At 44.4% G+C, this 14,511-nt stretch overlaps 1 protein-coding gene across 1 annotated transcript; it reads right to left on the bottom strand.

The window, feature by feature from the left end:
• Positions 1-620: 620 nt before the first annotated feature.
• Positions 621-1,733, bottom strand: LOC147990141 (uncharacterized). Its single transcript, XM_087523921.1, has one exon. It carries the CDS (start codon positions 1,731-1,733, stop codon positions 621-623), a length of 1,113 nt encoding a protein of 370 aa, XP_087380047.1.
• Between the last annotated feature and the right edge of the window lie 12,778 nt (positions 1,734-14,511).

Here is a 14,511-nt window from a genome sequence, read left to right as displayed (position 1 = left end):
TTCTGACTTCATTTGTTATTTTTCATGCATTTACTGATTTTTTGAGCTATATGACCCTGAAAATGAAAAGCACTACAAATGAACTCTGAAAAGGTTCAAAGTTGGCATGGTAAAATCATTTCACCCACATAGCATGTGCTAAAAAGTTGAGAGGGTTACGGCAAAAACTGGATGCACTTCGCATACAAAACGGACAATCTCTTTCTAAGTATCAGGGTTTCATACGGAAACTCGTCTGTTACAAAGGGATTTCATTTTTTAACTTAGTTGAACTCCAGACTTTTTGTGTGTTCAAAATGTACCATTAAAAGCCACATCATTAATTTTCAACCCTTTCCGACTTACATTTGTTATTTTTCATGCATTTACTGATTTTTTTGAGCTATATGACCCTGAAAATGAAAATACAAATGAACTCTGAAAAGGTTGAAAGTTGGCATGGTATCATCATTTCACCCACATAGTATGTGCTAAAAAATTGAGAGGGTTACGGCAAAAACTGGATGCACTTCGTGTACAAAACGGTAGAAACTTGTCTGTTACAACATGCATTTCAAATGAACTAGGAAAAGGTTGAAAGTTGGCATGGTATCATCATAATAGTTGTGGACAGAAAGTCTTCACTTTTTCTTCGCTTGTGTGCTTTGCTTATTGCGCCGTAACCATGGATAATCTTCATCGTTTATCAAGATGCTTGGGTCAACCTTGACTTTGAAGGGAGGAATTTCATGAAACTTTTCATAATCTTCAGACATGTCTGTCTTGCCCTCCACTCCCACGATGTCCCTTTTTCCTGAAAGAACTATGTGGCGCTTTGGCTCATCGTATGATCTATTCGCTTCCTTATATTTTCTTTTTCTCGGTTTGGTAGACATGTCCTTCACATAGATAACCTGTGCCACATCATTTTCTAGGACGAACGGTTCGTCAATGTACCCAAGATTGTTCAGATCCACTATTGTCATTCCGTACTGTGGGTCTACCTGTACCCGACCTCCTGACAGATTGACCCATTTGCACTTAAACAAAGGGACCTTAAAATCATGTTCGTAGTCAAGTTCCCATATGTCCACTATGTGACCATAATATGTGTCCTTTCCCCTCTCAATTGCTGCATCAAAGAGGACACCGCTGTTTTGGTTGGTGCTCTTTTGATCTTGGGCGATCGTGTAGAATGTATTCCCATTTATCTCGTATCCTTTGTAAGTCAATACAGTTGAAGATGGTCCCCTGGAAAACGAGTACAGCTCATCACAAACAGTGTTGTCACCTCTGAGACGTGTTTCCAACCAACTGCTGAAAGTCATGATGTGTTCACATGTAGTCCAGTCGTCACACTGCTCCGGGTGTTTGGAGCACAGACTGTTCTTGTGTTCATCGACATACGAGGTCACCAAGGTAGAGTTCTGTAGAGCTGTGTAGTGTGCTTGAGACCAAGAATGCCTGTCCCTGCATATTATTGTGTCCGCTCCTAGCGTGCCTTTTCCAGTCAGTCTCCCATCATACCGCGATTTAGGGAGACCTATCTTCTTAACGCCAGGAATGAAGTCAACACAAAACCCAATGACATCCTCTGTTTGATGGCCCATAGAGATGCTTCCTTCTGGCCTAGCACGGTTACAGACATATTTCTTTAGGATGCCCATGAACCTCTCAAAGGGGAACATATTGTGTGGAAATATGGGGCCCAAAATGACAATCTTGTCGACTAAATGAACTAGGACACGCATCATGATATTGAAGAAGGATGGTGGGAATACCAGATCGAAACTGACAAGACATTGCGCCACATCACTCCTTAGCCTTGGTATGATTTCTGGATCGATCACCTTCTGAGAGATTGCATTGAGGACTGCACATAGCTTCACAATGGCTAATCAGACGTTTTCTGGTAGAAGTCCCCTCAATGCAACCGGAAGCAGTTGCGTCATAATCATGTGGCAGTCATGAGACTTTAGGTTCTGGAACTTTTTCTCTTGAATATTTATTATTCCCTTTATATTCGAAGAGAAGCCAGTTCGGACCTTCATATTGAGCAGGCATTCAAAAAAGATTTCCTTCTCTTCTTTGGTAAGAGCGTAGCTGGCAGGACCTTCATACTGCTTTGGAGGCATGCCGTCTTTTTCGTGCAAATGTTGCAGGTCCTCCCGTGCCTCATGTGTATCTTTTGTCTTCCCATACACGCCCAAGAATCCTAACAGGTTCACGCAAAGGTTCTTCGTCACGTGCATCACGTCGATTGAAGAGCATACCTCTAGCTCTTTCCAGTAGGGTAGGTCCCAAAATATAGATTTCCTCTTCCACATGGGTGCGCGTCCCTCAGCGTCATTCGGAACAGCTAGTCCGCCGGGACACTTTCCAAATATTACGTGTAAATCAGAGACCATATCAAGTACGTGATCACCGGTATGCATGGCAGGCTTCTTTCGGTGATCTGCCTCACCTTTGAAATGCTTGCCTTTCTTTTGACATTGATGGTTGGTCAGGAGAAATCGACGATGGCCCAGATACACATTCTTCCTACATCTGTCCAGGTATATACTTTCGGTGTCAGCTAAACAGTGCGTGCATGCGTGGTATCCCTTGTTTGTCTGTCCTGAAAGGTTACTGAGAGTGGGCCAATCGTTGATGGTTACAAACAGCAATGCATGCAGGTTAAATTCCACCTGTTTGTGCTCATCCCACGCATGTACACTGTTTTCATTCCATAGCTGTAAAAGTTCTTCAACTAATGGCCTTAGTTTCACATCAATGTCGTTGCCGGGTTGCTTAGGGCCTTGGATGAGAATTGGCATCATAATGAACTTCCGCTTCATGCACATCCAAGGAGGAAGGTTATACATACATAGAGTCACGGGCCAGGTGTTGTGATTGCTGCTCTGCTTCCCGAAAGGATTAATGCCATCCGTGCTTAAACCAAACCATACATTCCTTTGGACACCTACAAACTGAGCCCAGTACTTTCTCTCGATTTTTCTCCACTGCGACCCATCAGCGGGTGCTCTCAACTTCCCGTCTTTCTTACGGTCATCACTGTGCCATCGCATAAACTTGGCATGCTCTTTGTTTCTGAACAGTCGTTTCAACCGTGGTATTATAGGAGCATACCACATCACCTTCGCAGGAACCCTCTTCCTGCGGGGCTTGCCCTCAACATCACCAAGGTCATCTCGTCTGATCTTATACCGCAATGCACCGCATACCGGGCATGCGTTCAAATCCTTATACACACCGCGGTAGAGGATGCAGTCATTAGGGCATGCATGTATCTTCTCCACCTCCAATCCTAGAGGGCATACGACCTTCTTTGCTGCGTACGTACTGTCGGGCAATTCGTTATCCTTTGGAAGCTTCTTCTTCAATATTTTCAGTAGCTTCTCAAATCCTTTGTCAGGCACAGCATTCTCTGCCTTCCATTGCAGCAATTCCAGTACGGTACCGAGCTTTGCGTTGTCATATTCGCAATTGGGTACAACCCTTTTTTGTGATCCTCTAACATGCAATCGAACTTCAGCTTCTCCTTTTCACTTTCGCACTTTTCCCTTGCATCAACAATGACCCGGCGGAGATCATCATCGGGCACATCGTCTGGTTCCTCTTGATCTTCAGCTTCCTCTTGATCTTCAGCTTCCCCCGTTGCAGCATCACTGTATTCAGGGGGCACATAGTTGTCATCGCCCTCTTCTTCTTCGTTGTCTTCCGTTATAACCCCTATTTCTCCATGCATCATCCAAACATTATAGTGTGGCATGAAACCTTTATAAAGCAGGTGGGTGTGAAGTGAAAGTGCAACTATCCCTGGTTGGTTTTGGTAATTCCTAACAACATATAGCTCATTGAGCTAACATTATTCCAAGATCAATATATTTCAGGAAAAGCTCAATGAATGGCATGGCATGGATGAAGAAAGTGGATCCCTTAAAATTCTAAGGACAAAAAGTTTGGCTCAAGCTTGAAGCTCAAGACTCTACATTTTATATTTTAGTCATCCAAGATCACATTGAGTCTATAGGAAAAGCCAATACTATCAAGGAGGGATGAGGTGTTGCTTAATGGCTTTCTTGCTCAAAATGCTTAGTGATATGCTCCAAAATCCTCAACTACCTCCCCACATCCACATATGACCTAAACCAAAAGTCAAACTCGGCCCCACCGATTATTTCTATCCGGTGCCACCGAGTTTCAAATGTCATAGCCACTGCCACAAACCCTAGGCAAATCGGTTTCACCGATGGGGATCTCGGTCTCACTGAGATGGGATTGTAATCTCTCTGTTTCCCTTCGTAATGCTTCGGTCTTACCGAGATGAGCGATCGGTCCCACCGAGATTGCAATGTAAACTCTCTGTTTCCCTTTTGTAACATTTCGGTCTCACCGAGATGAGCGAATCGGTACCACCGAGTTTGTGTAATCAGTCACACCGAGATTACGTTATGCCCTAACCCTAACCATATCGGTCCTACCGAGTTGCATCTTAGTCCCACCGAAAATCCGAACGGTCACTAGGTTTGCTGAATCGGTCCGACCGAGTTTAACCATTTGGTCCCACCGAGTTTGGCAAATTGTGTGTAACGGTTAGATTCTGTGTGGAGGCTATATATACCCCTCCACCCACTCTTCATTCGTGGAGAAAGCCATCAGAACATACCTACACTTCCAATACACATTTTCTGAGAGAGAACCACCTACACTTGTGTTGAGGTCAAGATATTCCATTCCAACCATATGAATCTTGATCTCTAGCCTTCCCCAAGTTGCTTTCCACTCAAATCTTCTTTCCACCAAATCCAAATCCTGTGAGAGAGAGTTGAGTGTTGGGGAGACTATCATTTGAAGCACAAGAGCAAGGAGTTCATCATCAACACACCATTTCTTACTTCTTGGAGAGTGGTGTCCCCTAGATTAGCTAGGTGTCACTTGGGATCCTCCGACAAGATTATGGAGTTGAACCAAGGAGTTTGTAAGGGCAAGGAGACCGCCTACTTCGTGAAGATCTACCGCTAGTGAGGCAAGTCCTTCGTGGGCGACGGCCATGATGGAATAGACAAGGTTGCTTCTTCATGGACCCTTCATGGGTGGAGCCCTTCGTGGACTCGCGCAACCGTTACCCTCCGTGGGTTGAAATCTCCATCAACGTGGATGTACGATAGCACCACCTATCGGAACCACGACAAAAACATACGTGTCTCCAATTGCGTTTGAATCCTCCAAACCCTTCCCTTTACATTCTTGCAAGTTGCATGCTTTACTTTCCGCTGCTCATATACTCTTTTGCATGCTTGCTTGAATTGTGTTGAGATTGCTTCATTTGTGCTAAGATAGCTAAAATCTGCCAAGAACTAAAATTGGGAAAAGGCTAGATTTTTATTTGGCCAATTAGTCTAATCACCGCCCCCCTCTAGACATACTTCCGATCCTACAAGTGGTATCAGAGCTTTGGTCTCCATTTGCTTTGATTTCCATAGCTTTTGGTGATCATAGCCTTGGTTTCACAACCTAGGAGAGTATGGCGTCTAGCGAGGGAAATAATCACCGTAGAGGTCCTTACTTTGATGGCACTAATTTTGCTAGTTGGAAGCATAAGATGAAAATACATATTCTTGGACATAACCCCGCCGTTTGGGCTATTGTGTGCGTTGCCTTGCAAGGTGAATTCTTTGATGGGAAAGAACTGAACCGTGAAGCTACCGCGGAAGAGTTGAAGATGCTGCAATACAACGCTCAAGCTTGTGATATCCTGTTCAACGGATTATGCCCCGAAGAATTCAACAAAATCAGTCGTCTTGAGAATGCAAAGGAAATTTGGGATACTTTGATTGATATGCACGAAGGTACCGACTCCGTCAAGGAATCCAAATTGGATGTGCTTCAAAGTCAACTTGACAAGTTCAAAATGAAGGATGGTGAAGGTGTCGCTGAAATGTACTCTAGGCTTGCTCTTATCACAAATGAGATTGCCGGCTTAGGGAGTGAAGAGATGACCGATAGATTCATCATCAAGAAGATCCTAAGAGCCTTGGATGGAAAATATGATACCGTGTGCACATTGATCCAAATGATGCCCAATTACAAAGATCTCAAGCCAACGGAAGTCATCGGAAGAATTGTTGCTCATGAGATGTCACTCAAGGATAAAGAGGAACTTCACAACAAATCAAGTGGTGCTTACAAAGCCTCATGTGAAGCCCCCACATCATCGAGTGAGAAACAAACCTTCAATGAAGAATTGAGCTTAATGGTGAAGAACTTCAACAAGTTCTACAAGAGTAGAAGCAAAGAGAGAAGCTCCAAGTCAAGGTCCTACAATGACAAAAGATCTTCTAGTCGAGAGCGAAATTTCTACAATTGTGGAAGGCCCGGACACTATTCCAATGAGTGTACGACCCCCTACAAGAGAAGAGAAGACTCTCCCAAGAGAAGAAGTAGAAGAGAAGAATCTCCATCTAGAGAAAGAAGGAGTAGAGATGATTGTTATGAATGAAGACCCTCACGGAGAAGCAAGGATTCGGAAAGAAAGGACAAGTCATCAAGGAGCTACACAAAACGAAGACATCAAGCTCATGTTGGTGAATGGGTATCCGGCTCCGACTCCGACAACCACTCCGAGAGAAGCTATCACTCCGACTCCGAATATACTCAAGATGAAGGTGTTGCTGGTTTAGCACTTGTGACAACCAATTCCTATGACATATTTGACTCACCAAATGAAGGAGTTGGAACATGCTTCATGGCTAAAGGCCCAAAGGTATCACACCCCAAGTATGTTGATTTCAATAGTGATGAAGATGACTTGTTAGGTGATGATGATTTACTTGTTGACAACTCTAGTGATGAATCCTATGATGAAACGTCAATTAATCATGCTAATCAAGATAAAACGAATGACAATGATAAGGAGAAGATTGAGTCTCTAACTAAAGAACTAAACACTCTTAAGTTAGCTCATGAAACTATCTTAGGAGATCATCGAGAACTTTTAAGGGCTCATGAGAAATTACGATTTTAAAAGCTCAACCTTGAGCAAGAGCATGAGTTCTTAAAGGCAATCAATGATGATCTTCGCAAGAAAAGTTCTTCTTACATTGCCAAGCATTTACTCTTATCCACTTACATGCCTCAAGTCAAGTCTAGTAACAAGAACAAGAAAGATTCTTTCCTCTAGTAGTAACAATAATCATGCTAAATCCAATATTGTTGCTTGTAGTAGTTCTCTTGATTCCACTAATGGTTCTCTTAGCCAAGTTACACTTGAGCAAGAAAATAGCTTATTGAAGGGAATTATAGAGAAAGGTGTTTACAAGAGCCTTGCCGGAAGTAAGCAATTCGAGGAAAATGTACGCAAGCAAGGAAGGCACCGAAAGAATCAAGGTGTTGGTTTTGAATGAAAGTTCAATGCCAATGGAGTTGAGTGGGAAGAAGATCAATACCCCAAGACGAAGTTTGTTCCTCAACAAGAGAAGTATGATCCTACTTCTCTCAAAGGGACACAAGCTCAAGATGATCTTCCACCACAAGACCACAAGAAAAAAGGCAAGGACAAGCTTCAAGAGGAAATTGATGCATTTGAAGAAGCTCCTAAGGCCTTGGTCAAGTGGGTTCCCAAGACTACTTCAAGTTCCACTTCATCAAGTACAACTACAACACCGAGGATTCCCATCAAAATGGTGTGGATCCCGAAGAAGAACTAGAGAGTTCTTGAGGGTGACTCCACCAACATACTTCACTCTTATCATCTTGGCAAGAACAAGTGCAATCAACTTCCACATCTTGCACTAGTTCAAGGAGTCACAACCCCTCTTGTTGGTAAGACAAGGGACAAGGTAACCTAAAAGCTTTCATAGACATCATCTTGTGTGTGCATTACTCTATGTCTATGGATATCCTTGTTTGTTCCTTGTGGGACTAACCTGTGTAGGTATTGAAAGTGCAACTCACTCCAATGGATAGCTCCAAATGATCTACATCAACATTGAGCATCCACATCTTCAACATCTACATGAAGTAATCATCAACAAAACCGAAGGTTAGTTCATCCCTCTTAGGGGGGATCTCACATCTAGGGGGAGCTTTACTCTAAGAATTGAGCTAAAGCAACTCTAATGGTGTGAACACAACAAATGCTTTATGTAAAAGTGGTAACCCCACTTGTGCTTAAACGATGAGTATGACCTATGATCAAATGTTCTCATTTGACTCCTAAGTCAATATACTCATATATAGATGACCTAGTCATCGCCAATTGTTTGATAGATGCTAGAATTGGTTGTGCATGCTTTGCCACATATTTCAATTGCCATTTTATTGTGTGAGCATGTTGATTGCATATTTTACTCATTCGAGGACATCCACTTGTTGTTTTGATTGATTGGTTTTCTTTTCTTTTGCCAAGTGGATGGACAAGAATGCCTAAGAACCCTCTCTAGCTATCTATGCTTTTCTCGTCTCAAACTCTATTCATGCTACATCACAAAATTTGATCAAGTCAGATTCGAACCACTCTGTGTGAGGAGCACTCGGAGTCCCCGATTCGTCATAGACTTAAACTTCCAAAACTTCTTTGTGCTTTTCGGTCTGACCGATTCCTCCATTTCGGTCATACCGAGATCACTAAGTCGATCTAGGTTTTCAATCTCGGTGCAACCGATTTGAACCTTTCGGTCACACCGAGTTTCAGTAACTGCTTGCAGTTATGAATCTCGGTGCCACCGAGTTGTTCCACTCAGTCACACCGACAGGGTCGGGCTATATATAATCACGGGCAAAATTTTGGAAATTTCTCCGAAACCCCTTCACCCGCGCATAGCTCGCTCTGCCTCCTGGGTCTCCAGATCGTCCTCCTCGTCGCCAGCCGCCTCCTGTCGCTGGTCTCCGCCGCCGTTAATGGAATTCTTCCCCGCCGTTGCGGCCGTAGCGAGTTCATCACCAAACTAGGGTATGGACTCGATCACAGTGCTATCCCCATCCGATTCCTAGCACATTGTGTTCATTATGATTCTTACCACGATTGAAACGCTTCTATCCAGTCAAAACACTCCGTAGATTAGAGTTGAATTGAAAATTTAGGGTTAGGTTTCCGCCGAAACCATCTCGGACCCACCGAGTTGTGGAACTTGGTACCACCGATTCGGCTCAGGCCATTGCACATGTAATTTTCGGTCTGACCGAGAATTGCAAATCGGTGTGACCGAGTTCAGGACTTTGTGAAACCCTAGCAGTCTCGGTTCCACCGAACTGTGACTCGGTCTGACCGAGTTCACTAGTTTAGGTTCCAACAGCTGCTTCGGTATCACCGAGTTTACAAATCGGTTGATCCGAAATGCTTTCTGTGGAAAACTAAAACTAAGTTTTTGACTCATTCTTTTGCAAAAACCTCTGCATTTTGTGATGCTCATCCACTCTATCTCATCTATATCTATTCACAGGGTCTGCTGTCAGTGCTTGCAATATGTCTGATCAGAGTGACAGCCAGAACAGGTCAGAGGAGCAAGTTCACCTGAGTGAGGGCACTAGTCCTTCTAGCAGTTCAGATGATGGTAGCAAGAGCACTCCCAGCAACTTGCCCAAAGCTGCCACCAGAACAAGGAAGAAGAAAACTTCAGAGTCTGAGGATGAAGACTATGTGGCAGTTGAGGATGAGGCCACTTCCAAGAAGAAAGTGGTTAAGAAGGAATATAGAACTGCTGCTGCCACCAAGCCAGGCATGAAGCAAAAGGTTCCTGCAAAGAGAATTCTAATGTCTAAGGCCAGAGCATCTACTCAAGTCCCTTTGGGATCTAAAGCCAAAGAGGCTGCTGCAGAAGGGAAGAAGAGGAAGGAGAGGATCAAAAAGACCACTGCTAGAGTGCTTGGGAGATCCTCAATCATGAGAGATTCTGAAGAGGAAGAGGAAGAAGAGGTTGCTGCACCAGCACCTAAGGCCCAGAAGCTTATGGGTGATGCTATCAGGACAGGGGCTGCTTCATCAAAGCCCAAAGAAGCACCCAAAGCAGTATCCAAGCCCAAGAGTGCACCCAAGAGGAATACCAGGAGCATACCAGCTTGGTTATTTGATAGCATCCACTCTGAGGATTGAGAAGGGGTTGGCCACCCTGACTCAAAACCAGGAGAGCTTGGAAAGAATTGTGGAGCAAAAATTCTTTGATTTAGATGTCAAAGTAACTAAGATTCAGTCAGTTGTGGAGCAGCTAAAAGATGATATGCAGGAGAGGAAGAGCAGAACAACCACTAATGCATTTGCCAGAGTGCCTAGAGCTCAGAGATCAACTGCAGTGCCTGTTCCAGACACTAGAGCCACTTCATCTGCACCAGCTACAGCTTCAGCTTCAGCGCAACCAGCAACAGCACCAACTCCAGCAGCTCCATCCACATGAACTGAAGCCTTCGTTCTTGGAGTTCTCCGGACACCACCACCTGAAGACCAAGCTTGAGAGACGTTCTAGTGCTATGCATTTTCTTTGAACTTTTTGGTAACTTGTTGCCAAAGGGGGAGAAAAATGTATAAATCATAGGCTTTGAGAGAGAGCGTTGCTTTTTATTCTCTCTTGCTTTGGTGATTGAACTTTGTTTGTCTTTTGATTGCTTGAGATACTATGCTATTATCTGTGAGACATTAATGATCATGTGGTTGATCATAAGCTACACTTATGCTTGTTAGATGATATTATCTTACTTATCCTTATATGATCATTCACTTTGCTTGGTGATGAGTGCATGTATTTAATTCTTATCATTTTGAGCGCTCCACCAAGATGTATGTGACATGGAAGAGTAAGCCATGATCCTAACTCATTGTGCATTTGCAGTCCAAAGCAAATCTTAAGATATGCACAAATTTAGGGGGAGCTCTTGCTTTTCACATACTTCTCAAAGCGACAATATCTTTCACTCTTTTTATCATTTGTCGAAGATTTGATCTATATGTTGTCATCAATTACCAAAAAGGGGGAGATTGAAAGTCCAACTATCCCTGGGTGGTTTTGGTAATTCCTAACAACATATAGCTAATTGAGCTAACATTATTCCAAGATTAATATTTCAGGAAAAGCACAATGAATGGCATGGCATGGATGAGGAAAGTGGATCCCTCAAAATTCTAAGGACAAAAAGTTTGGCTCAAGCTTGAAGCTCAAGACTCTACATTTTATATTTTAGTGATCCAAGATCACATTGAGTCTATAGGAAAAGCCAATACTACCAAGGAGGGATGAGGTGTTGCTTAATGGCTTGCTTGCTTAAAATGCTTAGTGATATGCTCCAAAATCCTCAACTACCTTCCCACATCCACATATGACCTAAACCAAAAGTCAAACTCGGCCCCACCGATTCTTTCTATCCGGCACCACCGAGTTTCAAATGTCATAGCCACTGCCACAAACCCTAGGCAAATCGGTTTCACTGATAGGGATCTCGGTCTCACCGAGATGGGATTGTAATCTCTCTGTTTCCCTTCGTAACGTTTCGGTCTTACCGAGATGAGCGATCGGTCCCACCGAGATTGCAATGTAAAATCTCTGTTTCCCTTTTGTAACATTTCAGTCTCACCGAAATAAGCGAATCGGTCTCACCGAGTTTACCTGACCAACTCTTTGGTTAGCTTATTACCAAAATCGGTCCCACCGAGTTTGTGTAATCGGTCACACCGAGATTACGTTATGCCCTAACCCTAACCATATCGGTCCTACCGAGTTGCATCTCAATCCCACCGAAAATCCTAACGGTCACTAGGTTTGCTGAATCGGTCCGACCGAGTTTAACCATTTGGTCCCACCGAGTTTGGCAAATTGTGTGTAACGGTTAAATTCTGTGTGGAGGCTATATATACCCCTCCACCCACTCTTCATTCATGGAGAAAGCCATCAGAACATACCTACACTTCCAATACACATTTTCTGAGAGAGAACCACCTACACTTGTGTTGAGGTCAAGATATTCCATTCCAACCATATGAATCTTGATCTCTAGCCTTCCCCAAGTTACTTTCCACTCAAATCTTCTTTCCACCAAATCCAAATCCTGTGAGAGAGAGTTGAGTGTTGGGGAGACTATTATTTGAAGCACAAGAGCAAGGAGTTCATCATCAACACACCATTTGTTACATCTTGGAGAGTGGTGTCTCCTAGATTGGCTAGGTGTCACTTGGGAGCCTCCGACAAGATTGTGGAGTTGAACCAAGGAGTTTGTAAGGGCAAGGAGACCGCCTAATTCATGAAGATCTACCGCTAGTGAGGCAAGTCCTTCGTGGGCGGCGGTCATGATGGAATAGACAAGGTTGCTTCTTCATGGACCCTTCGTGGGTGGAGCCCTCCGTGGACTCGCGCAACCGTTACCCTCCGTGGGTTGAAATCTCCATCAACGTGGATGTACGATAGCACCACCTATCGGAACCATGAAAAAAACATACGTGTCTCCAATTGCGTTTGAATCCTCCAAACCCCTCCCTTTACATTCTTGCAAGTTGCATGCTTTACTTTCCGCTGCTCATATACTCTTTTGCATGCTTGCTTGAATTGTGTCAAGATTGCTTGACTTGTGCTAAGATAGCTAAAATCTGCCAAGAACTAAAATTGGGAAAAGGCTAGATTTTTATTTGGTCAAGTAGTCTAATCACCCCCCCTCTAGACATACTTTCGATCCTACATGATGGATTTTTTTTTCAGAGTAAGACCTCGTATTCCCACAATCACGGCATGGACAACACATAAAACCATTCTGCTTGTTTGTCTCAGCCACTTTGAGAAATTTACGCATGCCCTTAATGTACTCGGAGGTGTGTCTGTCACCGTACATCCATTGCCGGTTCATCTGCGTGCATTATATATAATTATTTGTGTCAAAAGTAAGAAAATTAGACAAGTATCTATCTAAAGTAAGATTTTTTTTCTTTCAGAAAGAAGATAAGAACAAGAGGCTCACCACAGTGGTGCCGACGACGAGATTGGCGCGGGCAATCGATGGCGGTGAAGACGAGGACGGGGCGTGACGGACCGCTAAACCTAGACAAATCTCGGAAAAAAATGGAGCTCCGAGGTCGAGCTTCGAGAGGAGAAAGCTTAACTAATGTGGCTCAGGCATTTCATCGAACACCTCGCATGCATAAGAGGTGAGCTAGAGCACCCAAATGCCCTTCCTCGCTGGCCAGAAAAAAACAGAGCAGTGTGGAGTGCTCTGCTCGCGTGCGATGGGGTATATATAGGAAGCTCATTTGTCCCGGTTCATGGCTGGAACCGGGACTAAAGCCCAGCCTTCTGTCCCGGTTCGAGCCAAGAATCGGGACCTATATTTGTGGGCAAGGAGCGAGGCCCATTGGTCCCAGTTGGTGCCAAGAACCGGGACAAATGGGCCCAGAAGAACCGGAACCAATGCCCACGAGGCCCCGGCCGGCCCCCTGGGCTCACGAACCGGGACAAATGCCTCCATGGGTCCCGATTCATGGCAGAACCGGGACTAATGGGCTGGCCAAGCCCGAACTAAAGCCCCTTTTTCTACTAGTGACCACTTCCCCCGCCACCACCAGAACCAGATTAGTTTGTCGTCTTCTTGACGTCGCCACCGCCGTCTAGGGGTGTTTCGTTGTGAGTCTGTGTTGGGTTTGTTATGCTATGCCCACAGCGAAACTTGGGTCTGTGTGTGTTGGTCTGTGTGTGAGTACTGGACCTTGTCTGCGGTGGCGTTGTGTTGGTGTGTTGTGTGTTCTGTTGTTAACTGATACTCCGTTTTTGGTGGTTACTTTATTTATAAAGCAAGGCGAAAGCCTTTTTCGGTATGTACGGACAGACGCGGACTTTTCTTGCCTTCTTCCTTGGAAACCACGCGACCGTGTGGAGGCGGTGCCTGCTCTCTATAAATAGCGTACCCACTCTAGCGCCTCGACGATCATTCATTCATTTAGTCCAAACCAAACAAACAGAAAACAATCCACACCATTTTGTATCAGACATATCAGAAATCTGCGTACAGAGGGTGGAGAAGATCGATGCGGCGCAGAGGAAACGACGACGGCCGCCGGTGCCGTAGCGCAGTTGTGCGGCATCGACACGGCCGCTGTGGAGTATATCAAGAAGGTGCACGAGTGGCTGGTGGCGGAGGAAGCTGCGGCGGCTGCTACTGCTGCAGCAAGGCGCTAGGTCTGCTAGGCGTAGCTAGGTGCGCGAAGTCTAGCGTATGTGATATGCCTGTGCAAAATCGATTTGTTCTTTTAGTTTTTTTCTTCTATTCCTATGGTCAGCTTTTTTCGATAAAGGGCGATTTTATTATCTCAAAATGTAGCATCAAGCGGATACAAAGTATTATGAGTAACACCCGACCTTTGTATAACTAAAATGCACACAGCCAAATCCAAAAGTCTGACAAAAATCATGAAATAAAAATCGACAAACCGGCAACAGTAGAGTCTTTTAGACCAACACTATGCCTATGTCGAAGAAGGTAGTGGCTCCATCCGTAGGTTATGTTGCCACCCATGTTGGGAAAAAACCTCCGTAGCCACCTGCTCCAATCGCGTACACACCGCCA

This window comes from Triticum urartu, chromosome 1A (genome assembly GCF_056163025.1).
Source record: "Triticum urartu cultivar PI428250 chromosome 1A, HENAU_Tu73, whole genome shotgun sequence".
NCBI classification, from domain to species: Eukaryota; Viridiplantae; Streptophyta; class Magnoliopsida; order Poales; family Poaceae; genus Triticum; species Triticum urartu.
Note: the sequence above shows the minus strand (reverse complement) of the source record. Positions and strands in the feature narration are given on the sequence as shown.